General features: G+C 52.5%; 12 protein-coding genes across 12 annotated transcripts; 6 read left to right on the plus strand and 6 right to left on the minus strand.

Moving 5' to 3' along the window:
* Nucleotides 1-28: 28 nt before the first annotated feature.
* BU25DRAFT_80267 (uncharacterized protein) lies at nt 29-746 on the plus strand. The gene has a single exon (XM_033712132.1). The coding sequence runs from the start codon at nt 130-132 to the stop codon at nt 586-588; it is 459 nt and encodes a 152-aa protein (XP_033566870.1). The 5' UTR covers nt 29-129; the 3' UTR covers nt 589-746.
* Nucleotides 747-4,178: 3,432 nt separating this feature from the next.
* BU25DRAFT_329618 (uncharacterized protein) lies at nt 4,179-4,901 on the plus strand (the record flags this gene model as incomplete). The annotated part of the gene is made up of 1 exon (XM_033702324.1): nt 4,179-4,901. One exon carries the CDS (start codon nt 4,179-4,181, stop codon nt 4,899-4,901), a length of 723 nt encoding a protein of 240 aa, XP_033566871.1.
* An 846-nt stretch (nt 4,902-5,747) lies between these two features.
* On the plus strand, nt 5,748-7,753 carry BU25DRAFT_80275 (uncharacterized protein). The gene is made up of 2 exons (XM_033712133.1): nt 5,748-6,471; nt 6,522-7,753. Exons 1-2 carry the CDS (start codon nt 6,101-6,103, stop codon nt 7,480-7,482), a joined length of 1,332 nt encoding a protein of 443 aa, XP_033566872.1. The 5' UTR covers nt 5,748-6,100; the 3' UTR covers nt 7,483-7,753.
* A 286-nt stretch (nt 7,754-8,039) lies between these two features.
* On the minus strand, nt 8,040-10,091 carry BU25DRAFT_357332 (uncharacterized protein). The gene is made up of 2 exons (XM_033703568.1): nt 9,199-10,091; nt 8,040-9,145 (listed from the first exon to the last, which is right to left on the minus strand). Exons 1-2 carry the CDS (start codon nt 9,751-9,753, stop codon nt 8,390-8,392), a joined length of 1,311 nt encoding a protein of 436 aa, XP_033566873.1. The 5' UTR covers nt 9,754-10,091; the 3' UTR covers nt 8,040-8,389.
* Nucleotides 10,092-12,757: 2,666 nt separating this feature from the next.
* Nucleotides 12,758-14,302, minus strand: BU25DRAFT_357334 (aldolase). Its single transcript, XM_033703569.1, has 2 exons — nt 13,764-14,302; nt 12,758-13,686 (listed from the first exon to the last, which is right to left on the minus strand). Exons 1-2 carry the CDS (start codon nt 14,121-14,123, stop codon nt 12,907-12,909), a joined length of 1,140 nt encoding a protein of 379 aa, XP_033566874.1. The 5' UTR covers nt 14,124-14,302; the 3' UTR covers nt 12,758-12,906.
* Nucleotides 14,303-15,090: 788 nt separating this feature from the next.
* BU25DRAFT_427534 (uncharacterized protein) lies at nt 15,091-16,042 on the minus strand (the record flags this gene model as incomplete). Its single annotated transcript, XM_033708451.1, has 4 exons — nt 15,091-15,151; nt 15,206-15,352; nt 15,407-15,444; nt 16,040-16,042. 4 exons carry the CDS (start codon nt 16,040-16,042, stop codon nt 15,091-15,093), a joined length of 249 nt encoding a protein of 82 aa, XP_033566875.1.
* A 445-nt stretch (nt 16,043-16,487) lies between these two features.
* Nucleotides 16,488-16,901, plus strand: BU25DRAFT_80420 (uncharacterized protein). The gene has a single exon (XM_033712134.1). It carries the CDS (start codon nt 16,570-16,572, stop codon nt 16,777-16,779), a length of 210 nt encoding a protein of 69 aa, XP_033566876.1. The 5' UTR covers nt 16,488-16,569; the 3' UTR covers nt 16,780-16,901.
* A 1,892-nt stretch (nt 16,902-18,793) lies between these two features.
* On the minus strand, nt 18,794-19,077 carry BU25DRAFT_80429 (uncharacterized protein). The gene has a single exon (XM_033712135.1). It carries the CDS (start codon nt 19,009-19,011, stop codon nt 18,841-18,843), a length of 171 nt encoding a protein of 56 aa, XP_033566877.1. The 5' UTR covers nt 19,012-19,077; the 3' UTR covers nt 18,794-18,840.
* A 767-nt stretch (nt 19,078-19,844) lies between these two features.
* BU25DRAFT_357344 (40S ribosomal protein S9) lies at nt 19,845-20,803 on the minus strand (the record flags this gene model as incomplete). Its single annotated transcript, XM_033703570.1, has 4 exons — nt 19,845-20,201; nt 20,256-20,489; nt 20,561-20,659; nt 20,739-20,803. 4 exons carry the CDS (start codon nt 20,801-20,803, stop codon nt 20,021-20,023), a joined length of 579 nt encoding a protein of 192 aa, XP_033566878.1. The 3' UTR covers nt 19,845-20,020.
* A 173-nt stretch (nt 20,804-20,976) lies between these two features.
* Nucleotides 20,977-21,846, plus strand: BU25DRAFT_406010 (uncharacterized protein). Its single transcript, XM_033705173.1, has 3 exons — nt 20,977-21,064; nt 21,118-21,212; nt 21,265-21,846. Exons 1-3 carry the CDS (start codon nt 21,024-21,026, stop codon nt 21,609-21,611), a joined length of 483 nt encoding a protein of 160 aa, XP_033566879.1. The 5' UTR covers nt 20,977-21,023; the 3' UTR covers nt 21,612-21,846.
* A 414-nt stretch (nt 21,847-22,260) lies between these two features.
* On the minus strand, nt 22,261-23,804 carry BU25DRAFT_406011 (uncharacterized protein). The gene is made up of 7 exons (XM_033705174.1): nt 23,670-23,804; nt 23,531-23,581; nt 23,454-23,471; nt 23,383-23,399; nt 23,316-23,330; nt 22,921-23,259; nt 22,261-22,869 (listed from the first exon to the last, which is right to left on the minus strand). Exons 1-7 carry the CDS (start codon nt 23,717-23,719, stop codon nt 22,757-22,759), a joined length of 603 nt encoding a protein of 200 aa, XP_033566880.1. The 5' UTR covers nt 23,720-23,804; the 3' UTR covers nt 22,261-22,756.
* Nucleotides 23,805-24,714: 910 nt separating this feature from the next.
* On the plus strand, nt 24,715-26,948 carry BU25DRAFT_406012 (PCI-domain-containing protein). Its single transcript, XM_033705175.1, has 6 exons — nt 24,715-24,906; nt 24,957-25,115; nt 25,171-25,231; nt 25,280-25,675; nt 25,735-25,834; nt 25,883-26,948. Exons 1-6 carry the CDS (start codon nt 24,863-24,865, stop codon nt 26,617-26,619), a joined length of 1,497 nt encoding a protein of 498 aa, XP_033566881.1. The 5' UTR covers nt 24,715-24,862; the 3' UTR covers nt 26,620-26,948.
* Nucleotides 26,949-27,987: the final 1,039 nt, after the last annotated feature.

Raw genomic sequence — 27,987 nt, forward strand, 5'->3', positions numbered from 1 at the left:
ATGGGCCGCGGGGATTGTCGACCGTCTCCTGGGATGTGGCCGCAGAGGTGCCAGAGCACGGCAAGGAGGTGCTGGGCGTGCAAAAGCCAGAAAAGTGCTAAGATCAACCGTCCGGCGGTGGATTAACAGATGGTCGAACGCACCCCCGGCCGCTGCTCACACGTCACCGGCCGTGCACATGCAAGAGCTCCACTTAAACCGCTGTTCGTCTGTCACAAACTACACACACACTTACTCACTCACACACAACTCTTGCAACGCTTGCCCCCGAGTAGTCTTCCAGTGTGCAGGGCTAATGTATCCGGCAGTATGGGTCTGCCGTATGCACCTGGGTACTTTCCGCCAGGCGAACTCACGCTACATCTTAGCTGCATGCATAACAAGAGGCATTCAATCCTAGTCCAGACAGTCTGTATTGGACACCGCGCCTCGGGACCGTCTATCTCGCACACTGAGGACTGGGTCGCTCACTGCATAAATCTTTCAGTGGGCCATCTTGGTTCAATATTCACGGCTCTGGGCTGCGTAATCGGAGCGGGGTTCAGATTACTGATATCCAAGCCTGGAGGTACTCGCAGGACTGTATAGAATCAAGGCGAGGGGCCACTGGTCCTCGAAATTTGCTCGATCCACGGCCCTCGACCCTGAAGGCTGAATCGAGACCCTCGTGCTTCGAAACCCCATCGACTTGCACTCCGTTGCCCACAACTGTACCGATGCAAACAGATGTGGCGCTCAGCCTTCGTCGAAAGGAGCAGCACTGAGAGACGGTGTGGTTTGATCGTCAGGGGCGGACGTATGATGGGCATATATTGCTGTGAGCGAGCCGAATCTCCTCGGAAAATCTCTACGTGTACCGCATGGGGGAACTGCGAATAAAAACGTGAGGAGGGTCGTGCCTCGATGGTCACAGTCGTTTACATGTTGCGCTTGTGTGCAACGCGCGAAGTGCAGTGTCTAGCTCTGTTACCAGCAAGGTCTGCCTACGACATATCTGTGGATATATCATCAGTCGACGTGCCACTCAAGTGTACACGTATATACACGACGAAAGACTTGGAAGGTTGGCCTGGGTAATCTTGCGTGTTTGTTTACTCAGGCCGACTTGCGACGACAATCACCGCTCCTTCCACATACAACAGCCATAACAAGAAGGGTAGTTGACATGCCCGCTTAGAGCTCCCTGTACCACAACCATCGAGTATGCGACATGTGCGAGAAACTCGTACGGGCCAAGTATGATCAGATGGCCGATCAGCCCCAAGGTATGGCTGGCTGACCGTTGGCCCAAAACGTGTTGCGGTGCGAGGCTGACAGGCAGCGAAGAGCTGACCGCTCGCGCCTCTGACATAACAATCCTTCCACGCCATGCGCAGTGATATGGTGACTTCGACAGCATCTTGTCCGCCGTACCATTGCCCAACTAAGTGTGTGTCTGGTAAGCCCTTCGACGGCATGGATAGAATTTTACAATGGGACCAAGTATCGCAGAAGTGAGGTTGCGGTTAGAGATGGCTGGCGTTCGACAATCAGCCTTGTAGATATCTTAATGCAGCAGGTTGGAGAGGCGTCGAACGTTTGCAGTTGCCCGCGGTGTATGAATCGACTTCCTGCTCGCCGTAAGCTGATGGTTCAACTGCGCATCATAACACCCAGTACGGAACGCTCCACTTCTCCACACTCGGTAGCTGCCGAATGAGCGCAAGCCGGTCCACTTTACCCCGACGTGTATCTGAGGATGAGCCAACAGCTACGCTCCTTGTACGCTCCGTATGTCAGGCTGACTCCTTCATCGCTGTGGTCAGCAAGGTTGAGGCGACAGTCGCATCTTGCGCGTCGTTTAATGCCAGTCAGAAGGATCGATATCTCCCTAAGCATGATTCAGCTTGGCTTTGGAACTACTGGCAGCGTTCTCAGAGACTTCTGGCTCGAATCATTCAACCGAAATGTAGGATTGCTGCTCAAAAACCTGTTGGCTGCTGTTATTGAGGATAAAAGTACTGGCTCACTACGCTCTCAAGGACGAATGCCTTAGCAAAGCCACTGATAGAATGTAAATGCTCGAGCAGAGCAGTGCGGGGCAGAGCCTGTCATGTCAACGATCTTGCGTAAGTAAGCTTGCGGCTCGGACTCGAAGTTCAGTGTGAATCGGTACGCTGCGGAGAGTCCGAACAATCGACTCCTGCACGGCCTCACAGCGAGCAAGCAAGCTTGACCAGTCCGCATCTGATGGAGAATGGCAGCAAAAAGTATCGGCTCGTGCACGAGTCTGCGTCCACAGGGTGGACTGTCGTTGCACCGCGCTCTAAATGTAGGGTAGTTCACCTGAACCTCAGCGTAACATATCGTGTCGGTGAGTGGCACTGTGTGCACTCTCGTACTGCCGTCTCAGATCGTCCCGTCATAGTTCGTACTCGAAGATATATCTGATGGCTCACGATAACTCCAAAGTTGTTCATGGAGTTTGTGACGGCATTGTCGACGCATGAGCAATGTCAGTGCCTATGGCCCTGAACTCGATGGGACGGGCAAGTTGGTGTAGTCCAACCCAACTTGGTATATGGTAGCGAGTAAGTTGGCGATGCAGAGTAAGAAAACCTGAAACGCTGGGCCTTCCCTTGCCAGGCTAAGGGCTTACGAATCAGCAAGCGTGTCCTCGCATGCTGCCGTCTGCCTGCTACGTCAGAACGACCTTTGCGATCTCATGGGAGGCTCGTGTCCAGTGGTCACACTCGAGTTCATGAGGCCGCATCAAGAGGCGTCATATGGCATGCTGCACACATTAGTCGAAGATTATGGCGTCCAACAGAAGAGAGAAGGCGAACGTTAACCCGGCCAACACCTCTGGACATCGCATCAATCCCAGGGGTCTCGAAGGGTCCTGTGAAGATCACCCCATAGCAATGCTGAACAAGGTTTTGTGGCAGTTGCTGGTCCTCAGCCTCGGAATCCTGGGGGGACCGATCTTACGCCCAATGCCCATATACCGTATTTCGGAACATGTAGCCAAGACCTGATGTCGAAAGGGCGGATACGTGTCTGCTAGCAGCTCAACATTTCTCGTGTAATCGTGTTGCGCCCCACCATGTGTGAAGGTGCATCATTTCGTACAATCATTGTGTGGTAGCGACGCGTGCGGCTACCGGCAAGGCTGTCCACGATCGAGGAATCTGAAGAAAAAATAAGATACAGACGCAATCCATCGGCTGGAGGTTATGTTCACGGCACCGGTAGCACCAATTGGCTCGTGGTCGGCGACTCTTCGTCAAATAAACAAGCCTTCCGGACGCTGATTCGTGACCAACTCGGCTCCGCTTGAACGAGGCGGATGATCCGGTAATCTGGCCACGAGGCTGGACAGGGAAGAAATCTCGAGCATTGCGTCCTCGCAAAGTTGCTGCTGATGCTGGCCTTGATGGATGTGATCTGGGATGCATGTGTGTGATTTTAAGACAATGCGACTGGAATGCAACGTCGTCCTCGGGACCCTAGCTGCAAAATTAGCGACCCTGCACCTCGAAATAGCGATAGCATGACCAAGCGGTCATCACAACAGCTCGCCATCCCCAGCCAGCCAGCCATCAAGCCTTGCGCTCTTGGCCTTGCAATGCTGCGAGGCGGCGTGATCCGACACAAGGTTCTGACGGGACCTCTCGTTTCTTTTTGATTAGCTGACCGAATCGGCAACGCAGCCTTCTCCCAGCTGTACGCGTCTTCTTGCTTGATTCATGGTAGGCTCGATGAGCATCGTTCAGGCTGGAGTTGAGAGGCCCAATAGGCGTTCAGTTCGCCTCTTCAGGTGGTGGCTGCAGGAAAGCCGCCCACTCAGATGGCAAGTGCGAGGCTGACGCCGGCTGAAAACACAGCCTTGTCGCACTCCACCTCCCCCCAGCGAAAATCGGTCTATCAGGCAGCTGCATAAGTGTATTTGGCACGCCCAGCCCCCGCCCTCAGATCGACTCAGAAACACATCTGAAGTTCTTGACACCTCGACATCCCACCATCCCTATCCCCATCAGCCTTAGACGCCGTTTGAAAGACCGGCCCCACCCAAAGGAGGAAATCGACTACCAGATCCGTCCACCACGTTGCACCAGGATTCGAATCTCTACCATAGCCTTCCTGGACCCTGATAGCATCATCAGGTGTACATGCCTCCTACGAGAACAAGAGCAAGGATGAAGGAAGAAGCACCCGCTACCACCACCACCATCTCGACGGTGATCCAGACTAGTGATCCCGTTGGGCCGCAGTCGACGTCAAGGGAAACCCTCATCACAGCTCTCATCAAAAATGACACGCCTAACACTTCTCCCACCTTCCAAAATTCAGCGAAGACTCCGTCGCGCAGAGTGTTGCGATTGAAGTGTCCGATCTGCTCTGACTATCCCGACGGCTTCCGGAGTGAGCATGAGTTGCGCCGTCATACCAATCGCGTCCACAAGAAGACGCGTAAGGTCTGGGTGACCATTGACACGTCGCCGGATAAGTCTTTCCTCGCAAATTGCAAGGCCTGCCAGACCGGTAAGAGGTATAACGAATGCTACAATGCTGCTTCACACCTCCGCAGGATGCACTTCCACCCGCACAAGCGAGGCGAGAGGAAGATGACGGCTGCAGAGGCGCGTAAAGGCGGGAAAGCCACAGATCTGGACCCTCCCATGGATGTCTTGAAGACAAACTGGTTGCGAGAGGTGGACGAGTTCGTGGATGGGGATGATTCGCCTATGGATGATGTGAGGAACGACTCCTTGACTCAACCACCATCGCTGCTGCAACCACAGCCTCAGCAGCAGACCACCGGTACGAAAGCCGACTCAAAAGCGCCACCAACCCCAACAACTCCCTCTACCCGTTCGATGGCAATCGACAGTATCGTAGATAAGGTCGATGCTGCTTGAGCCACCTTGTGTGGAGGTCTCCGAGGATACAAGGCACATACCTCGACAAGCTTTCGAGCTCGTAAGAGCACCGCCTCAATACTCGCACCCGATCACATGAAGAAATGTGACACCGATGAGCGTGTCATAATAGCCTTGCAACGTAGGGTAGGCGGCCTAGTCGATATCAGCCGGCGAGTGGTTCCAGGGCTGCAGGCGCACCTCTTGGTCCTTCAATAATAAGGCTGCTAAGCGATGACACCAACGTCGAGCTTCTTCGGCCTTGCACTGTCCTCGGCCAATGTGTTCGGTCGCTGTACATTGTATTGTTGAGCGCAACTGTGCCAACAACTTGATGCGTTCTGCATTCAATAGAAGGGGTGCAATTCACTCCACCCCGCTAACCCAAAATCTTTCGCAAAAGCAAGTAGCGTTTGGACTCTGTAGTGAGGCTAGAAAACGAGAGACGCTGGTGCCGGTGAGCGGTCAGCCTTGTCGTGTTGGGCCATGGTGAACTAGGATTGTAGTCAGCAGGATACGATATTGGCAAGGCGCCCTGTGAAAGCTCCACTTGTCCCATGCTCTTTCTTCAATAGTTTTGAGTCTTCGCGACCCAGTCCAGATGTAGACAAATAGCGCGGCTTATATCACTGAGCACGACGCGTCGTCGCGTGCTCGAGCATTGATCCTGAATCATGCCGATATGTTACGCCTAGGAATGCATTTTCTGAATTGTTGGGGTTTTCGACATCAAGATGTTGCGAACAAAATGCTGGATGAGTATAGAGTAGAATGTACGCAAGGAATGAAGTGGGTTTAAGAGCACCGCAAGTGTAGATCGTCCTCGTCCCAGTTGTGTGGAACCGCGGCGCGGGTGACGTGTGACCTCCGTACGCGAGATTGTGGGCAACTACCTCGCGAATCCTTTCTCCGCCAACACAAACACAACACAGAGGTACGCGTTCTCACACACGCTGCAAGACCAGGTTGTTTATCATCAATTCAGTACGTACGTATTTGCAGCCACCACAGCGACCTCGAACGACCTACGCGCCGTCTTGTCGATGTACTACTCTCTACTCCAGTGGGACAGCCTGCGAACTACCGAAGCCAACGATGACTGTAGCATCACTACAACTTGGGCAAATTGCGAGCATCGAGTTCGCGACCACAAGACATCGGACTTTCAAACCGTATAAATCTCTTCACGAGTTGCAACGATGGCTTGGAAATACTGGAGAAACAATGTAAGAAACTTTGTCAACTTGGGCAGGCTTTATAGCTTGTCGCAAAAGGAGAAGATGGAAATGGATAGACTACCTCGTCTACCCAAAGGACGTTATACTGGTTTCCCACGCCATGGTGTGAATCTGGGCAACCTATTCAGAGGAACAACCATTTATGATTATATGCAACCTCCAGGCTGGGCATACTTTGAAGATGGCTCCATATTTGTTGCGCGTGCCAGGTACGATCATCACGATATGCAGCAAATCATGAACTTTGCTGCATTTTTTCTGCGGGACCCTTCCAATGGAAAACGTGCTTTGAGGAAGGAGCATACTGGCCAAACGCAGCTGATTCTGTTGGAGTAAGTGACTTCGACTGTGTTTGTGAGCTATTAACGAACGCCTGCATTAGGAGAAACGTTGCTCATGAGGTCTATGGCCATGGGCGCTTTCACTTGTACGCTCGATACGCTCATACCGGAGAGAATTTCTTCGCTCCTTCGTCGCACTATTGTGCAGTAAGCCTAGAACTAGACCCGACACAAGCCTTTCCCATCTCTATTGCCTTCTACAGTCGGATGAGTCAATCAATCCTTCCGCAAAAGAACTTCACCCACGGTATACAGTTACTCCATACCTTGCGGACATTCCGCGGCACCTTGATCGATGGAGCCTTGCAACCAAACGTTCGCCCGAGCAATAGACTGGAGTTCTCAATCGACCCGTCAGCCGCACCGGCTTCTCCACTACCGGCCGCGCAAGTGGCTGAGAAGGAAATGATATCACAGCAAGGAGGGATTCAAGAACAGCAAACAATCACAGCATCTAAAGAATCCGGGCGACAGCCACAGACTTTACTACAAGAGCACAGAGCCTCTACCACATCTCATGAGAAGTCTCTGCTACATAAGCACCATTCAAACAAATCCGGCTCTACATGGGTGCATGTACAAAATGGGAGTATCGCACAACCAGGGGTGCCAAGCGCGCCGGATAAGAAACGCAAGCCCCAAAAGAAACGAGGCCCCTGTACCTCAGACATCGAGTCAACAACTGCACAGCTCGAAGCACGAGAGCGCGAGTTCAAGCACCGGGAAGATCTGCTGCTCTGGAAGAAAAAGGGTTGGAAGCTTGAGCAAGAGCTAGCTGAGGCCAGGAACGTCAGCAAGGTGCCAGGGTCCTCAGAGCCTAAAGAAAGAAGTGTGAGGATCCAGAAAGTCATGTGGGGCCCATCCAGGCAGACAGATGTGGAATCCGTACAGGCAGAAGCGCAGAGAGCGGACGCTGAGTCGATCTATGAGTTTCTCAATGACGATGAGACTACGCCTCTTAATGCTCTCGAATTGCTTCGAAGGACATGCCGAAAGGATTGAACCATGGGCAACAAATTGGAGTGTCGACAAGAAAAAGTAACACACTTCCATACACTACTGTGCGACTTTGTCTTATTTAGCACTCAGTCGCAAAGACAGACCTGTTGCGGCCTAAAGAAGGAGACTTGGGAATGCAGTGCGATCTTTGAATTACGCCGATACGACTCGATCACTCGTGCCATTTGGAAAAGGGTCAAGGATCGCATGCCGCCATTGATCAGAGTGCAAAAGCGCTCAATATACATACTCTTTGCGGCTAAATGTCGCGACAAGCCGAAGGTACTGTATACTATGTAAACCACCACCCAGTAGACAGCTAGGGTCCACAACACTCGGCCATTGTCCTTCCACCGTCGCCATGGTCTTTGCTCATGGCTGCACTGACACAGATTGAACGCAAACAAAGACACAACGAACAAGGAGCTGAGCCATCCACATCTCGCTGCTCCAAGTGCACATATACCCACGAAGTCATCACATCATCCAAAATATGACCAAAAAGTCACGGCTCAGGGTAATAGTGTGTGATTCGCAATCTGATTCTATTTCAGGGTATCCAAGTACAAACAGTTTTTCCGCACAGCAGCCGTAACCACATACAACATGGGAAACATCTTTATAAGGAAGGTACAACGCCTCAAGCACCAGTCAACTCCACGCTTGTTGTACAATAAGAAAACATACCGCGTCGACTCGACATTGTAGGATAGCGCAGTGTGCCGTCCATAGCAAGTCTTCGAGTGCGCCCTTGAGCAAGAGATGCCCACTTTTGGTGTCTTGGACACGACAATGCGCCACAATCCAGATGCAACGCCGATCCCGCGGCAAACAATCCGTTGTCCCCGCAATCTCAGGGCCTCCCCAGATTCAGGATCTGCCAGATCGCTCCGCCCTAGTCCTCCGCTTCTCATCGTGCATGCGGCCTTGTAGGACTATGGCTTTTATCACCCGTCGGCGTTATCGTGTCGCCGTCCACATTCGCCATCGATACATGGATGTTCGTTTCGACCTGGACTTTGATCCCATCTGATAGCGGACCCGTCTTGATGATTGAGTCCTGACTGCCTGTAGGAGAATCCTCGCGCAGAGAGTCCATTTGTGTTTTGCGTGTCTGACTGCGTCCAAGACGGTGATCGACTATGCGTGACAACCTGTTGCTGCCGCCGACGATGGTGACGGAGCGTGCCGGTACAGATTCCTTGTCCATGGACATGAGGCTGTAGTGTTCGATGTCGCCGGGCCGTGTAGCGTTGGTTGTGTTTACCGTTGTGACGACGGTGCGGTTGTATTGTGCGGTTGAGATATCGTTAGAAACGAGGATACGGCGGGTTAGTGCGTAGAGAAGGGCATCGATCCAACCGCATGATGTAAGGAGCGAGCCGGCGATACAGAAGAAGACGTCGGGCATGGGAGTGCCGGTCATTGCGACCATGCGGCCAACTGCGATAGGGAGCGTAAGGATCACGTAGATGGCTGGGTACATGACCATGAACTTTGTTGCGCGGGTGAGCTTGGTGGTGTCATTGTTGATGATGCTTCGGATGCGACCACGCAGATGGATGAAGACATGTCCGTAGATGGCGATGGTGCCGAACTCGACAATGAAGATCCATAGGTAGTGGAGCCACAAGCGTTCGTTCTGGTAATCGGATGAGACCCAACACTAGGTAAATGATCAGCTTCTAGTAGTAATTGAAGGCATCGCGCGCTACTTACCCATCCTCCGGCGCGCCCAAAGTAGCGATCCTGGTACATGGCCGGACCCAATATGGTCAAAAGCAAGACAAATGCCCACAGTCCCAGAATTGAAACGATGAACCACTTGTATGGCACCTTGTAGCCTTTGACGACACCCAACCACGTGTGGATAGCAATAGCAAGGACGAAGAAGCCACTCGATACATCGCCAATTTGCAAGAATAATGCCTGAATGAAGCAGGGCGCTGTAGGAGCCAATATCTTGTTGATACGAAGCCAGTGGAATGACATGACGAATGCGATCGCTTGCTGAAGGTCCGCCAGTAACAGATTGTAGATGAGAATGACATATTGGTTGTACCCAACGTATTCTCTATAGTGTTTCCGCCAGCTGATCAAACGATGTGTGATGAACATGAGTAGAGCCGTAACACTAATCAAAGACATCATGGCGAAGATGGTGACGGGGATAAGACCGGTTCGGTAGACAGGCGTGAGCGGATCCAGGCTGTTCGGGTTGGGGAAGTATCGCATCTCCAGGACGTGCCTGGGCGCCATATCGAAGGTTGCCATGTTGATGATTGACTGCGCTTGGATACTTCGGAATGAACGTTATGAAGTAGAATGAGGGATTTCTAACTCGCGATCTTCAAGACATTGTGCAGAACAAAGCGATTGATTGCAGCACCCTCAGTACGAAGACAGCCTGTCTCGTGCCGTCTGGTAAACGTAGGGTAAGCTGGTGAGGGCTGAGTGGATGCCGAATGGGAGGACGGTGAGATGGAATCCTTTATCGCGGGGACGATGTGGCTTGCAGCTGTATACAAAGGTACGTTGGCTTTAGATCTACTCCGTAACGGCGGACCCTTAGATGTTAGGACAATATTGGGAGAAAAATGGGAAAACAAGAGATTGCTAAGACGAGCCGGAGGAACCTACTTCAGTGGAGAACAAGGCCATAATAAAGTGACGGATCTTCAGTCTGCCACTGACTTGGGGCAGAAACGATACTAACGAGCATGCTGGTGCGGCATGCTTGACAGCTGCTAGCTCGACCTGGGCAGGGTTCAAGGGAAGGTTTGACGGGGGGGGGGGGGGCTCCACTCCCTGTCAGCCGGTATATAGCCAGCCGAATGGTTTGCCCCATTGCTGAGTCGTTGTGACACGGAAGTCGATCAATGGGGTACATTCAACGTTGTTGCCCATCCTGACGGTTACGCTGTTCCAGCTACTGATACCCGGGCTTGCAAGGTAGTTGAAGCGGATACAGCGTCAGGAGTGATGAAATTGCCAGGCTAATGTCGTGTGATGAGTCTCATGGGCCGGAGGCATTGGACAGACGGGCGCAGTCCGCAGCCACCACATGTGGATGCCCCTAAGCATGGGCGTGCATGTCTGTGCAATTCCCAAAGCGACAATGAGCAGCGCTGCCACAGAGCGGTGCCAACCGCGCGACCGTCCTAATCTATATGCACGTTCGGCAGCCACGATTCTACATCGTGTTGCTGGATTGTTGTTGCTTCATCACACCAGAATAAGGCGCGAAGGCGCAAGTCCAGATTGTGGAGAGCTGAGAGTATCAGGACGTCTCTTGTGCTGCATTGTTGTGCGGGGAGAGCTTCCAAGGTGCTTGGCCCTGGGGTTGTTTCTTGCTAGCCCGGTGTGGGGGATTGCCGCCAATTTCTGGGCTCATCCTTCAAAGCAATTCAGGGTGAAAGAGCTAGGAAAACTAGTCCTTCGCCAAAATGGCTTACCGCGCAGCCCGAATCAATGCGTTTACTTAATGCTTTCTGCACAAAACAGCTCTCAAAGATTCCAGCAGGTACGGCTACCGACTCCCCGTGCACGCAGTGTGACTGCCGCCTCTGAACATCAGCAGGGAAGGAGGCCCTTTTGTGTCCAAGGCGTCCACGGCCGAACGGGATTGCCATCGACTTGCCATGGGCTTGCGACATCCTAACAACAGACACTCAGGGTGGACCGAGATGAGGTCGATGCTCTGCGGGAATATCTCAAGTGTTCGAGTTTTCAAGTCTCCACATTGGCTCATCAGGCATCCAACACAGATGGTAGGCCAGCCATAAGATGATGGCTGACACACAACAGGCTTGACGTTCCAGAAGCTCCGGATCGAATGTTGACAAGTTCGATGGAACCTGGCTGTGCGACCAGGCTGTTACCTGTGGGTGTGAAACGGAGTGCAGGCGCGGCAAAGCACGCCACACAGCTGCAGGTCACTGCTGCAAGGTCATTGCGTTGAAATACTCAAGCCTCATGGATCTCAGGTTCCTAACCATTTCAACCGGTCTGGCACCGGCCCGAAGCTGTCTCGCGTCTCTCAGCCATTCGCACATGGCACACACGCAGCAAACCCGGGAGATCTTGCACGTGCATCGCGTCTATCGAGTGTCGTCACGAACTTCCATCTTCAGGGTACACCTCATGAAGTTTGTTCGCAGTCCCGAAGTCACTGAGAGGTTGCATGTTGTCTTCTCTGGTCTGGTCGCATCCTGGTCTCCAAGCACAACTTCTGGAGTACATATCCGCAGGATTCCATTCGTTGCATCTCTATGTATGGCCTAATTCCTTCAGTCGACAACGCCGCGGGCTTGCATGTCTTCAACCCATCGCTCTATTCGAGACTCGCGCCCTGAACACGAACAAGATACCAGTACCAAGACTAAGACGAACAAGATGCATGGATGCACTGTTCCCCGGTGTCAACTTTACCCCGCAGGCCCCCAAGTTCGAACATGGTTCACGTGCTGCATGGGTTGGTGTTGACGCCCATTGGAGCACATGCGCCGAGGCGCGTCAATCCAATCCTGGGGTAAATTGCACATTAGCCACCCAATGATCTTAACACAGAACTTGCTTCATAATTCGGACATACCGAGGTGTATCGTTGCCATTACCAGATTCATGGGGAGTATTAAGTGCGAGGTGCGTCTCACTTATCTTGGCGAAGACGCCTTTGGGGTACCGTGTCCGTGCGCGTAATGCGCCGAAATCCTCACCAAAATAGCCTATTTCTAGTACTCTTTAAGATAGTCCAGCTCTTTAGCTACAAGAGATATTAAAGAAATCTAATAGTAAGGTCATAGTAAATGACTGGATCTATAACTTTTGTATATAAATATTTTTAAAGTATAGCTATTCTAGTTTTTCTACTTCAAAACTACAAATTTAAGGTTGATAGATTTGTCTAAGGTACTGTAAGTTTCTCCATAGCTCCTCATCAATTCAATCACTGTTCTCAGGTACCAGCATACTTTGCGCAACCCCTTACATGACCACGTCAATACACTATAGCGAATAAAAGTTAGATAATATCATAGTAGGTATACAGACGATTAAAAGACTACCCTAATCGGCAAGATAAGTTTGTTGTATTTAATGGTAGATGGGATAGGTAAACGGACGTAGACCGGCAAAACAATAATAGCGATACATCCGACTTGCACTGATGGCAGTCGTTAACCTACGCGTGCGGCCGGATATACCAATGCGAGTTGCAACGGCGAGGTAAAGTGATCATTTGACTGCCTGGCGGGTTAAGAAAACATGGTAATTTGATGATTTCAACAACGATATATCAACGGTCCTCCACCACAAGCAATAAACAACACTTCCACTTGAACCAGTGCGCGAGGAGGTCAATAGCGTTCTATCAGCTCTGACATTCATTTCCTGCAACTCACATCCTCCTAGCTCGACCAACCGCAATTAGTAACCACCAACAGTATCATCAGTATACAACCTCGTCGCCCCTGGCCTCTCCTCCCCCTTCCCACCCTTCGCCTGCTCAGTCTTCTCCCTCGCCTGCTGCATAATCCACAGCCCACTGCTCGTCCCGAGCCTCGTCGCACCCGCTTCCAGCATCTTGACTGCATCCTCCAGACTCCTGACTCCACCGGACGCCTTGACCTGCATCTGCCTCTTGCTGACGCCGATCTTATGAAGGTACTCTGCCGCACCGACCATGAGCTGCACGTTGGGGAGCGAGGCGCCCGGCCCATTGAAGCCAGTGGAGGTTTTGATGAAGTCCAAGTTTGCGGCCGCTGCGAGGTGCGAGGCTGCGAGGATTTGCTGGGGGTTGAGTTGTGAGGTTTCGAGGATGAGTTTGATTACGACTGGGGAGGGGCAGAGGGATCGTATCGAAGCGAGCTCTCTGTAGATGGCGCTGTAGTCTGGGATCTCCTTGTCGCTACCAGCGGTGGATCCGGAGTTGGCGGCGGTATTGGCGGCGGTGATGCTGTCGATCGCTGAGTCGTGGCTGCGGATGAGTTGAGGAGAAGAGGGCTTGTTGTGCTGTGTGAGGAGAGAATGGTTGAGTACAAGGTCCAGTTCTGACGCGCCGGCAGCGACGCAGGCGCGTGCTTCGCGCAGCTTGGAGTAGGTATCTTGAGTGCCTTCGTGGAAACCGACGACAGCTGCTACGACGACTGATGAGCCTTTGAGGTTGGTGACGCAGCGTTGTACCCAGTTCAAGCGGACACAGACGGACTGAATGATGTTAGTTCTTGGTCAAGTTGTCTTTACAGTCTTGAGGACCGTTGTTCCTCAATCTCGACATCGCATACCTTAAATTCCTCTGTTCTAGCCTCACTGCACAAGCTATCGATCTGAGTGCTTGTCGCATCCAGCTTCAGAACCGTGTGATCGACTGTCTTTGCCAGCTCTTTCAGTGCCTCATTGCCGTTTCTCATCCTCGGTCCCTCATACACCTTCTGCGCCCTCTCTCCGCTCTCCACCTCTTTCAGCACCGCCTTCTGCGTCTCCGCAATCTGCGCCGCCCACTCCTCGTTCGTGTAGCGGTTCGTCATGACTTCAATGGGGCTCAGGTCAGCGTCAAGCGCAGGGTTTGCAGCCAGGAAGCCGCGGATCAAAACCTCAGACTCTGTCAGGGGAATAGGATGGGGATTCTCGGCAGGTGTAGACATGGTGGATATTGTTGATATTTAGCAAGGTGAGCCTAAATCGGGAATTTTTCGATAGATGGAATTGTCAGGCCGCGGAAAGACGGACGAGACGGGGCGAGATTCTTGGTGATTGGTGGTATGACGATGTGGGGACGACTGGTACGAGTCGAGTCCTTCCTCACGAGAATTTGCGAGCGTCACAATCAAGATTAAAGATGTCGTTATGGGGAAACTGTTTGATTATAGTCACGGCCTGGGATTGTCGGAGTTCGGCGAAACCTCGTCTTTTGCTCATCATGCGGGACAACTGTGCGCTTCAATGAACGTGGGGTCTGGACTACGCTTCTCCACTCGAGGTCACAAAAGCGCAGCCAAGACTGAGGTCCTTCTTCAACGGGAATGGTCGAACAAATTTGTCCCAGTGTTACTTTCGCAGCTTGGGATTAGGGCGGTGAAGTTGCTTCGAAAAGGGCAAGTGGAGCCCCAAGACCTTCAAGCAACTGGCGTAGTGTGGGACAATATCAGCTTGACCTGTGAAGGGAAGGATCATTAGATAGACGTTGACTGATCAATTCACCACGTAGCTAGTCAAGTCACGTCAATCAGGGGAGGGGAAGGTGAGAAATTGACTTTCGATTTACAAAGGACCGCGTGCTGCGGAGGTATCCTCGATTGCAAACCGGTCCTCGCCCTCAGATAACGTATCCAGAGCTCAGAGATGCCATCTCCCCTTCCACATGCATGTACATAAAAGCTGTGAAAGAGATGCCAAACAGAAGGGAATAGATCGAAGGAGAAAGGGTCGCCCTATGATCAACGCTGAATATCCGGAACTCCCATTTTGACTTTTGCATTGACTCGAGTCGAAAGATCCCTCTTCTATCCCGCAGTCGGATCGATCGGTACCAATGAGATCTACCCCCCTTATTCCATGATAGTCGTCATCGTAACCCGTCAAATCCCACCGTCATCGTTCCGGAAGAGTCGCTTACTTCCTGCGGAAAGAGCAGCCCTCAGTCAGGCGGGCCTTACCACCGGTAGGCTGGCACCTGTTCCATTATTAGCCCATGTTTCATCTTTGTCCGTGATGATCCTTGACTTACAGGACCTGCGAGCAGCCCTGGCAGACGACGACTGTGTTGGCGTGCGAGAAGACGGTGGTGATGGTGAAGCATCCCGGGCACTTGACGTCCATGAAGAACGAGCGGGGAGCGGGGACGAGGGTCTTGAGCTTGTGCTTGCGGGCCTCACTGAATGCATGTTAGCCGGCAGTCGAGGGAGTAAATCGAAGGGTGTAAGCGTACGCGGCGGGCGAAGGGTTGAGAAGGTCAACAGCGAGAACCTGGGCTGGTGTTAGCATGCGAGGTCCATTGAGATCCTGCTCGCGCGCAGGGCGGCCGTAGAAAGTTGCGATGTGAAGATTCTGTGGCAAACTCCGAGGCTGTCGTGTGCAGACCACACGAAATCTCCTTGCACGCTCCCTGCGGGCTCGCGGCGTTTTTCACTCACCATATTGTCGGTTTATGGGGAGTTTTCGGCTGAAAAGTTGTCGGCAACGGGCTCAGTTGATGGTATGGCGCGAGGATGCGTAGACGCTGGACGGCTTTCGAGAGTCAAGGCAGGTGCGAGGGGAAGTAAAATCGAAGCCAGCAGTGGGCGCTTGGCACCTTCCTCGCCGCTAATTCGTCTGTGCGTTCGCTAAGTCGCTCCTTCCCGGAACACCAAACATCAATTCACTGTTCGATGACTGGATGCAACTTCGACATTCTTCTAGGCAGCAAAATGTTGCTTCGAGAACACCGACTCACTCCAGACGCGGTGCAATTGTAGCTACTGTTGCGTTGTTGCAGTCGTTGCGCAAAATCAATGACGGCAAGTGCTGTTCACCGCGAAACTTTGCCCTCGCCCCCTCAAGACCCACATGCACCCTTCGGCGCCATCGTAACAGCTAGCAACAGCCGTTATATCAAAGCTGTCAAGAACCAAAGAAGACACGGGTTAATCGTACCGATATCTCATCAATGCCATGGCTCAAGGGATTGTCAGTATTACTACATTCTCAACATGGGTTGCAGGCATCCTTCCTAGAGATCGATCAGTGCCACCACGTGCTTGCGACGGTGGTGCGACTACCACAAAGTATGGGTCTGACTCTTGGAAAGTCGCGTGATCAGACATTATCAATCCCGGTTAGTCCAAGACAACCTTTGCTCTATCTTTTGAAGATTGCTGCATTGCTCAATGCATGCCCTCTCTGCTGCCGCACCGGTGCACAAGAAGTCTTGCCCTGGTGGTCTGGGTAGCTACTTTTATGGCAAAACATGGCGATCAAAGTGAGAGACTGACTCACCAGGTTCAGGAAGATATTCAGTGTGCTCCTCGTCGCTGTGAAGCTCCCGAGGTCAATTCTCAATAAGACTCGCTCTGACCATAAGACCGGCTCTTCTTCCGTGCTATCCATTTTTCCATGTCTCTGAAGCGAAGTACAAGATCAGCTCGAAGCATTGCTTATGATAACGTAAGTGTCAACGCTCAACTTAACGTTCTGGAACAGAAATATCCTCATACGGAGATGCTTGGCTCCGCCCGGTCATGCATGCATGCTACCTTTTCGAGATTTGAAGAGGTGACCAGGAGAAATCATGGTGAATGCGAAGGTGAAAAATTCGTACGCTAGTTCCGGATACGAATAAATATCAAATGGCGAGACCTTTGTACTTTTGACTGCGATTCAATCAACGACCGCTCAAACACTCCAACCGCCACCACGGACGAGACCAACGTCACAAGCTACCTTCTAACTAAGGATGACGAAAGCCTCATCAAGTTCTACAATCTAGCATGGACCCTCAGAGACAAATTGTGCAAGAACAAAGCAACAAACGAGTAAATTACCGACCTGACTGACCTTTGTCTGCGACTCACGCGCCGAGGTGCTCCTGGAAACCGCAGTTAATCATATCCTCGAACTGGGGAACGCGAAGGTAAACCCTTCTCCTGTAGTGTTGAGTATCGCCAGTATACTGACGATGTCAGTGGAAGGGCGTGATCTTCCCAGACACAAGCGAGCAGATGAGGCGCTTCATCGAGACGGTATACACTACCAAAAAGTGGCAACTCCCGAAAGTCTTGACGTAGTGTGTGGATCATTCCTGTGGAGAGAGTGCTGGCAATCTAAGACTTGAAAACTAAGTTTCAGGGAGATCATCATCGAAGACTTGGAGTGACGAGAGAAAAGTGCGCGGGAGGCGGGACGATTTGCAATGCTCGAAAGGTCAACTTACAAAAGCGACGACTGTCGCCAAATGATCCAATGGCATGCTCACGGGATATTCCGCTATGTTGAGAAACTTGAATGGTGGCCAACCTCTAGAAGGCCAGACGGCACTCAGAATGTATACAACATTTGAACTCTGAACTATCAATCATCAAGCGTGTCTTCAGATCATGAGAGAAGCAATGGCGGTGTAAGATGGTTCAACCTATGATCGGCCAGGAGTCGTACCGGATTCAATTCTGCGCAGGTCCTTCACCAAAAAAGTGCAGCGTTCGTTGTTGCACGTTGCATCGAGTTTGTCCACCCAAAAAGTCCACGCTAAAGTGCGAGATACTTCCTAATTGATCACAGAGCCCCACATTCCTCACTGGCTCCGGATCTCCATAGCAGCCACGACGAACGTGGTAGGTACAGCTGCCAACAGTATTTATATAGTTTTGATCGAGCCTCTTATTCCTTTCGTGACAAACAACCCACACACAAATCATAATGGCAGCCACACAGAAGAATATGCAAGAGATCGAGAAGGCGAAAGCCCTCAACCACGTGCCCTGGTGCGAAGAGTACGAGAAGATGATTTCAGGCATGCTGTACATGCTCCTCTCTATGCAAATCTCTAGCACGAACTCATACTGTCCAGCTACGCATCCTTCTCCTCTGAACTCAACCGCGCCCGGTACAAAGCACGCGCCTTCGCCCACAAATTCAACACCTGGTTCCCCGACCCATCCATCGATCCCAACGAAGGCTTCAACGTACTCACCTCGGAGCGCCTCAAGCTCCTCCAAGGAATCATCGGTCACCTGGGCGACGACGAGATATTCATCGAGCCGCCCTTCAACATCGACTACGGCTGCAACATCTCGCTCGGCAAGCGCTTCTACTCCAACTTCAATCTTACGATCTTGGACTGCAGTCTCGTGACTATTGGAGATAGGTGCATGTTCGGACCTAACGTGAGTATTTTCGCTGCGACGCATGAGAGCGAGGTTCAGAGTCGAAGGGAGAACGTTGAGTATGGGAGGCCGGTGGTTGTGGGGGATGATTGCTGGATTGGCGGGAATGTGGTTATTCTTCCGGGTGTGACGATTGGGAGGGGGTGCACGATTGGAGCTATGAGCGTGGTAACTAAGGACATCCCAGAGTTCAGTGTTGCTATGGGTCAGCCGGCGAAGGTGATCAAGAAGGTCACGCCTGTGCCTGAGGGGTACGTCGAAGCGCAGTAACCTCCCTCTTTACGGTTCGAACAGCTCTACGCGGCGAACAAAAGCACCGTTACTTCGAACTTGAAAGCGTCTTGCTTCCACCACACTTTGTGAAGTGCTATGTAGTGATAGCAATGACTTGCTGCAGACAAGTCTACATGTGGGCACACAGTCGCAACGAAAATTACTGGCGCGTTGTTGCCTTCTGTGCTTGTTCTGCGAAGCGCCTGGTTTCGCTCTAAAACATACGTCTCCATCAACAGCAGCACCACGACAGTATTGCCGCTCCTAAAACATATAGACAGGCTCTACTGAGACCTACTGACATTAGAATACTATGCAGAAGTCGCTGCAAGCGGTGTGCCTGCTGTTGCACACGGTTTTGCACAATCTTAACATACGATCTAGTACCTCCAAGTTGAACCATTGCTAACACTGGCTAGCGCAAGACATCCTTACGCGCCCCACGGAATGCTTACAGCGTTAGATAACCCAGCCTTGTTACATGGCGCCGCCTGCGGCTATGGCTGCGCAAAGTCTTTGCGCACCGATGCCGACGTAAGTTAGAAGCGTTCAGTCAGCACATAGGCATGCGGCTTAATTGCAGTCCCAAAAACGTCTCTACTTAGCAGGCAAGAGCATTGCAGAACTGCCTGCGAGCGCATGCTTAACCAGTACACACATCTGCAAATGTCGAGGTCAGCAGCTAGCAGTTCCAACAAATATCGTATGTAGACTTGTTGTATTGATCTTTGCAACAGCTGGCTATGCCATCTGTATTTGCATCTGTGAATTCACGCTTCTCTAGAGGCCTGATATGTTTGTGAGCACGCTACTGCAAACAACCGCATGCCCCGACACACAGCTCTATCGCAGCCTGAGCAGAGTCACGCGTCCAGAAGAACACCCAAGGCAGACTATGTCCTTGTACGCTGCTGTCTCGTATGCTCGATACTCAAACGGCAGCCACAGAAGTCGCTTGATGGTTTTGTTCGGCGTAAGGGGCTGTTCGAACCGCAGGGAGGGAAGTTAGGTAGGAGTATGGTCGAGCGAAAGGACGTGAGAGGTAGGGTTCTGCAAGGCGCAAGATGATAGACTAGACAATGACCATCACTTGTGCACACACCACTACAATGCTTGAGCGCAGTGATGTCAAGATCGACAGGGTCTGCTGTGTCGGTTAGGTTAGAGCAAGGTCAATACATCCTAGTAGTGCAATCAAAGCAAAACCAGAGCACATGTCACTGCAGTACGGAAGAACGGATGATGGCAGCTTGAAATTTTTGGGCAGATAGGCTACACGCTGTTTATGAAGGCCTTCCACCAGTCGAAACCGTGCGGGATATACTAAAGTCGTAGACAGCACACGTGCCCGAAATGTCATCCCGTCATGCCCAACGCCGGTCACCCATGAATCATTCCTTTTGACGTAGGATTTACTCCTCGTCGTCCTCAGCGGCATCGTCGTCACCACCCTTGTTGGCAGCGGCGGCCTTCTTCCTCCTGACACGGCCGGGGCGGCCTCCACCAAAGGGCGAGGTGAGAGCGAAGTCGATGTGCTTCTGGGAGTCGAGACGGACCATGAAGGAAGGAACGTTGACGATCTGCTTGCCAACACTGCGCATTGTTAGCAATGCATTCTCTCGGCACAGCGACTCCAGGGCTACATACCGGATGTGACGCTGGCGGATGAGCACACGAGCGTGGTGGATGGACTTGGCAAGACCGAGCTTGTAGACGCAGGTCTGGAGACGGCGCTCCAAGAAGTCCTCAATCTTGAGGGCCAAGACGTAATCAAGCTTCATGCGGGACTCATCGAGGACACCAACACGGACGAGACGGCGAATGAGGGCGTTACCCTCGAAGAGGCGCTTGGGATCCTTCTCGTCGAGAGTCAAGAGCGAACTATCGCCAAGTCAGAAATGTGCGGCCATTGTGCAATGTCAGCGCGATGCATGCGCAGATGGAACACTTACCGGGCAGCACGACGAATCTTGGAGAGGGTGAGCTGGACGCGCCACACCTCGCGCTTGTTGCGCAGACCATACTCGCCAACGAGCTTGAGCTCAGTGTCCCTGTTCCTCCATTAACCAGGTGTCCCAGACGTAAGCGGAGCAAGCTCGCGCTCAGTGGCCGTGGGATGTGAATACGTACAGACGAGCGGACTCGAAAGGACGACGGGGGACGCTGTACGTCTTCGAGTAGGAACGGGGCGCCATTGTTGTTGTCGTTGGTTCAGAAGAGAAAGTTCGGTGGTGTTCTGAGAATTAGAAGGTGCACTGTGCGTGCACGGTCCCGATATCTTGTCTGGGCCAATGGCGCGCGAGGCAGGAGTGGACCGCTAAGCGAGGAAAGCGCAGCCCACGGCTCTCGAAATTCGAACATCACGATAGTGCCAACCTTCAACACCACGACTAACCGCCAACACACACAGTCACAATGGGTCACGCAGCCGGTCTCCGCGCGGGTACGCGCTATGCGTACGTTGAGAATGGCAGGAATGGAAATGCGACAGCCCGCTGACCGCCCGCAGCTTCTCCAGGGACTTCAAGAAGAAGGGAATGATTCCTCTCTCGACCTACCTCAAGCAGTACAAGGTCGGTGACATCGTCGATGTTGTTGCCAACGGTACGCTCCCCCCGGACAGCGATAGTCGCAGCTAGAAACTCATACAATGCAGGTGCTGTCCAGAAGGGTATGCCCTACAAGGTCTACCACGGCAAGACTGGCATTGTCTACAACGTCACCAAGTCGTCTGTCGGTGTCATTCTTCACAAGCAGGTTGGCAACCGATACCTCGAGAAGCGCATCAACGTCCGCATCGAACACGTCCGCCACTCCCGCTCGCGTGAGGACTTCCTCAAGCGCGTCAAGCTCAACTTCGCCAAGCAGCAGAAGGCCAAGGAGACTGGCGAGAAGCAGCAGATGAAGCGCATTCCCGCACAGCCCCGTGATGCCAGGACCATCAGCCTGACGGACAACAAGCCGGAGAACATCACACCGGTACCTTACGAGACAACGATCTAAGTGGACGCTCGGAGGCTAGTCGGTGGTCAGCAACGGCAAAATGGGAACGGATGGACAACGGCGTGGTTTCTCGGATCTCAAACTTTTCTCTCTTCTGCACTTTCACCAGCATGGAAAGCGGCGAATTCATGGTGCAGACATGGTGTGCCAACATGGCTATGAGTTATCCCTCACGCCAATGAAATATCATCCTCTAGTCCCAGTCCATACCCTCAAATACCCATGAACATCCAACACCTGTGCCCCGTTAGTGTGAGTCGTGACTGTCGCTCTCTTATGTCTTGCACATTCTTTCAACATAGCAAGAAAGGACGGCTACCTCCCTACGGTTAATGGGTATTGGCAGTCCATCGAACGCCTCTGAAGGTAGCTTGGATGCATTTGATGCATAGCTGAACGTCAATGACATCAACGCTGCTCATGTCTGAAAGTCTTTCAGTTTTCGGTATAGAGCAGCCATCTTGAGATTGCGAGTCTCCAGTGGCTTTCCGCCAGGACGGCGTATGTGCTCCATGTTTACACCGAACCAACGTATGAAGCCTCGACGGCATCTTGTCCTTCAGAAGGCTGTTTCTAGAACTCAATTGCACGAACTTGGGAGTATTCAGGCTGTATTGCATGCCATCTTCGTTACACTTCTTCACTATTGCGGGTAGTGGTCGCCAGAGTAAGGTGTATGATCTATTCAAGATTCCGTCAACTACACAACCGTCCTTTCCTCTTGCCTACACAAACAAGTTGATTAAACAATAAGCCAAAGCCAAAGGCAAGGTAAGCATGTACAATAAAGCGATATAAAGTGTGAACAAGTCTATGCAACGACAACGCAAGAAATCTTGAGAACAGGATCAAGTTTGAACGTTTACCAGTGCAGTGGTAAGGCTCGCTGGTAGGCCGTGTCTCGTACGCTTCTCCATCTTCTCGAAGCTCGAGCGAGAGACTTTTGAAGCCTGATCGCTTTTGCTAAGATCCACAACATCAGCTACAAGTAAACGACATAAAGAAGGGTATGAACGGAGCGACGCGGAAAGACGTATCGAGGTGGGAGTCGTGTCGGCTTGTGTCGGAAGAAGGTACAAGGTGATGCAGGTGTATAGGTATGCTGATGGTGTCGCAGGTAGGGAAGGAGGTGGGGCTGCGTAGGATCATAGGATCGTACAGCCGCCGCTCTTGTCTTTGCTGGTCTTAACCTGCAGAGCGACACGGGCGGCTTCTGTGAAGGCTTCGTTGACACCACGGTTCTTCATGGCTGAGCATTCTGTCCCACATATTAGTCGCATTCCCAAGCGTCCTAGTGAGTCTGTCATACCAAGGTATCGCAGGGCCTTGATCTTCTCTGCCACTCGGAGACCCTCTTCATAGTCAATGCATGGCTTCTCTGGCTCTGCGCCCTCAGCATCGTCGTCCTCGCGCTTCCTCAGATCACACTTCAATGCGACCAGGACGAGCTTAACGTTGGGGCAGTTCTCGGCGATCTCACCGACCCACTTGGTCTCTACGTTCTCGAGAGAATCTGGCGAGTCGACGGAGAAACAGAGCATAATGGCGTGCGTGTCATCGTAGCTGAGAGATCGTAGCCTATCGAATTCCTCTTGCCCGGCGGTGTCCCATAAGCTCAGTTCCACATGGGTGTTGTCGATATAGATGTCTGGATTGTTATGTCAATTGATAGATTCGAGAAAAGATCCTTGAGATAGGACGAACCGTGGACGTAGTTTTCTGAAGAGGCGTCAGCATAGTTATGTATTTACTTTGTCTAGTAGATGCTCACCGAATACTGTAGGCTCGCTGAGGTAGACTGCGGTTAGCCAAATGCGCACATCTCAGGGGCGCATCACTCACTATACTGTTGGGAAGTATCTATGTTATCAGTTAGCGACCATCCTGCCCCATCGAGATCGCATTCCAAAGCAACATACCCTCTTGTGAAGACGTTTAGTAGCGATGTCTTGCCGCATGCGCCGTCGCCGCTGTCAGATGTACATTAGCCTGCTCCAATGGCTCTACCTGCCCGCTCAACTCCTCCTCCCCCTCCTCCTCTAGATCCCAGGAACGTACAGGAGTACCAGCTTGCGCTGCACCGACTTTGTTCCACCGCACATAGGCATCGTGAAGGCTGAGAGGGTGGACTCGGCGATCGATTCGAGGTGTTGTCGGCGTGCGTGCGCAGTGGTGACACGGGGGTTGTCGGTGGTCGTAAGCTGTGCGGAGGTTGGTGAGCGAGTGTCGTACACTAAGCAGAGGCCGGTGGGATTTGATGATAAGTGCAGAGTGAGGTCGGAGGCGTTCCAGAGCTGGCCGGGCGATGTCTTCGGTAGCGATGGGGAAGGTCGACGATCCAAGAGCCAGCGTTAAACCTAATCAAGGTTCAACTCAGCGACACCTCCGCGAGCCATCGCCGCCTTTCCACCATGCTCCGCCGGAACGAGGCGCAGCGCATTTGCTAGCAGCCGCGCCGATTGGCTAAATGCTGGGGTGTGCACTTACGATGTCTGTAGAAATACAGTGATTGTAGTGTTATCGATGCTGTGCACGAGAGATGTTGGCAAGAGACAGATGTTGAAGAGGGTTTAACGTTTAATGAGGTCGATGAACCAGAAATAACGGTGCCTGGATGATCGCGACCAACGGAAGGAGCTGCTAGCCGACCAGTGCTGGCAGGAACTTGGATGCACTTGGGGTCACCACGTGCCCAATACCTGGGCAACCGAGAAGGCTGGGACTGCATGTTGTGCATCACTGTATACAGTAATGGAATGCCTTTGACATTCGCCACAACATGCTCCTCAGACCACCTGTGTCTGTTGCATGGACAAGTCGTAATTGCACGTAGTCCGGTTCTCAAAGATCAGATATCTTCTTCCATGGCCTTGATATTCGCGTCGCAGTGCAGCATTGGGGCTGAAAGAGCAGCCTGGAGATTCAGACTATTGGCACCACAGACGTTCCCACTCTGTAACATTGTGAAAGGCTCTTGTGAAAAGGCCAATCCGAACATTGAATACCTCAGGCATGGATGTTGATGCAGCGCAAGGCTCCGAGCTAGCGCGCCCCACTACCTACATATCGCGGGGGCCGACCACAGGCAACACCGTCTTGCTGAACAAACAATGCCACCTTCACCTTCACACCGACCACTCAACCGCACGAGAACCGTTCGCTACCGTACCGCCAACACCGCTGCAGCTTCACATACACGCTGACGCCCCTAAACGCGCACAACCTTTCACAGTCTCCACTCGCGCCACACCATGTCTGACGACGATGATTTCATGCAAGATTCTGGGGAGGAGGAGTATGCAAACTTGAAACCACATATTACCGCTCAAGCTAATGGCAGCGCAGGTATGACTTTGAATATGAGGACGATGACGACGAGCAGAACGGCGATGTAGATATCGAGAACAAGTACTACAACGCGAAGCAGCTGAAGGTTGATGATCCGGAGTTGGCCATAGACGAGTTCCTGGGAATGCCCGCGCTGGAGGAAGAGAAGTCAGACTGGTATGGCACATACACTAAAGCTCCAACTCAGCTACCGGCGTTGACGGAGACACAGGGGATTTAAAGGTTTAAAGCAGGCCATCAAGCTCGAGTTCAAGCTGGGGCGGTACGATCAGGTAAGTTGTCTTCACATCGCATTTGTGCGCTCAGCTAAATCAGTGCAGGCTGTCGAACACTACAAAGAGCTTCTCACCTACGTCAAGTCTGCCGTTACACGTAACTATTCCGAAAAGTCCATCAACAATATGCTCGACTTCATCGAGAAGGCCGCCGAGGATGCTGAAGCGTACCGTTGCATGGAGAAGTTCTACGCATTGACCCTCGACATCTTCCAGAGCACCAACAACGAACGACTATGGCTCAAGACAAACATTAAGCTTGCAAGGCTGTGGTTGGATAGGAAGGACTACCGCCAGTTGACAGAGAAGCTCCGCGAGTTGCACAAGGCATGTCAGAAGGAGGATGGTACAGACGACCCAAGCAAAGGCACATACTCATTGGAGGTGTACTCGCTGGAGATCCTTATGTATGCGGAAACCAGGAACAACAAGCGCTTGAAGGTTTGTATTGCCGCCTCCCTCAATCAATCAGAGGCACCTAGTCAGCTCACCATCTGCAGGTACTGTACCAGCGAGCGCTTAAAGTCAAATCTGCCGTTCCGCATCCCAAGATCATGGGTATCATCCGAGAATGTGGTGGCAAGATGCACATGAGCGAAGGCAAGTACCAACCTTTCGAGACACGGGTCCGGCGCTAATGCGGCTTAGAGAACTGGAAGGGGGCGCAGAGTGACTTCTTCGAGAGTTTCAAAAACTATGACGAGGCTGGATCGTTGCAGCGGATCCAGGTGCTGAAGTATCTGGTTCTTGCAACCATGCTGTCGGGTTCCGACATCAACCCGTTTGACTCACAGGAGACCAAGCCCTACCAGAACGATCCCCGCATCTCGACCATGACTGACCTTGTCAACGCCTATCAGCGTGAGGACATCCATGAGTATGAGAAGATCCTGCAGAACAATCAGGATCTGCTCCAAGACCCGTTCATCGCCGAGAACATTGATGAAGTCACGCGCAATGTACGCACTAAAGCCGTCATCAAGCTTGTTGCGCCCTACACACGGTTCACGTTGGCGTTCATCTCGAAGCAACTCAAGATCTCCCTTCCCGAGGTCCAGGAAATTGTGGGATTCTTGATCGTTGACAAGCGGTTGCACGGTAAGATCAACCAGCAGAACGGAACGGTGGAGGTCGAGAGTAGTACCGACATGGACCGGGTACAGGCGATGAAGGAGTGGAGCAACGCCATTGGATCGCTGTGGCAGACGGTTCTGAACGACGGGGATGGCTTCAAGTCGGACGAGAGCGGCTCACAATTCGCCACTACCCCAGGTGAGAGCGGAGGCCAGCGTGCGCCCTGGAACATGAATGGCTTGGGATCTAAATCAGGGCGACCGAAAGGCAAGGGCCCCGCGGGACGCTTGGGAGTCTCGAGCAAAGGATGACCTGCAGGCACCGGTCTGTGAGCGGTTCACAGGACGACCTGTGTCTGGGTATTCGGGAAGACCACGGGATATCGCCAGTTACACATTACCGTCACTGAGGGCTTCGCTCACCTGAACCATTGAAACATGCGGCTTGGTTCCCCAGAAGCAGAGAACAGGGTTGGCCCAGCAGGTAGCACAAGGCGAAAGTACCCCCACCTAAGCAGCGATTCACAAGCGGGCGTCTCAGCAGAGGCGGACATGTTCGGGTGCACCTGCGCGCCTCTACCCCATTCGGTCAGCAGCGAGCTTCTGTATGTAACATCGGCCTCGTTTTCTCAAGTAACCAGCCAAGGAACCGAGTGCTCGGTCATAGCAGCCGCCCGCAGCCAGCGCCCCGCTCCGTTTCGTGATTTGCGAACTGCAGTCAGTACCCGTGACGCAGTGACTTTGATGCTCCGTCTAACAAGCAACGAACTGACCCTGCTGCGGGTTCCTTGTCCCGGGGAAGTCGGCAAGGAGTGTCAAGTGAGCAGCAGCCGACTAATCACAATCACGATGATCAGAATGCGCCCATAGCAGCACCTCTTTGCGGTCTGCCCTGGCTCGCTTGCAGCGTGGGGGGCACCGCAACGACAGGATGTCGCGGGTCGGACATTTCTTTTTCCTGCAGCATCGGCGCCACATTGCTGCGAGCGAATGGTGATATGCAGGAGGCCACGGTGACAGGAGCGCTCAAACGCGCGGTCATCAGGTCTGGGCGTGTGTGAGACGATGTGAGAATTCACTTTTACCTCGAACGACAGGGGTATGAGCTCTCTATGATGCTCAACGATTCCATTCCACCACGTAACACAGCGCCGCTACTGATCTCTTCCCCCCTCTGCTGCATGCACTACCAGCCTCACGCTCCGCAATTGATCCGGCGAGCGGCACTGGCAGAATGCTACTCTTCAATCTCGTAAGGAGGCCCGTTCGGTGAGACTGTGGATCGGCCATGGATGGCGACCAAGTATGATATAGGAGGAGAGTCAGTTGGCACGCCAATTTCGCTCGTCTGTGCTATCTAGACGAAGCTCGAAGCGATATCACGGCCCCGCTGGAGGGTCGCGTCCACTGCCTGTTGTGTGAATACCTTGCGTGATGTTGTCAGTGCCTCGTTGAAGGCGGCCATGGCTGCTTTTCTTTTGCTCGAGGTCGCCAGGCGCTGATTGTGTCCGCCCTTGAGGGCAGGAATTCCCTCCCTCTTGTACGCCGTCACGCTCGCCCTCTCCTCCCTCCGGTTTCACTTGAAGTAGCCCCATCGCTCGATGTGCATGAGGCGCCCCTAGCACTGACGATATCGATATTGTGCTTCTGCCCGTCTCCCAGGTTCCTGGTGCAACAGAG

This window comes from Macroventuria anomochaeta (assembly GCF_010093625.1).
Source record: "Macroventuria anomochaeta strain CBS 525.71 unplaced genomic scaffold BU25scaffold_2, whole genome shotgun sequence".
In the NCBI taxonomy this organism is placed as follows: Eukaryota; Fungi; Ascomycota; class Dothideomycetes; order Pleosporales; family Didymellaceae; genus Macroventuria; species Macroventuria anomochaeta.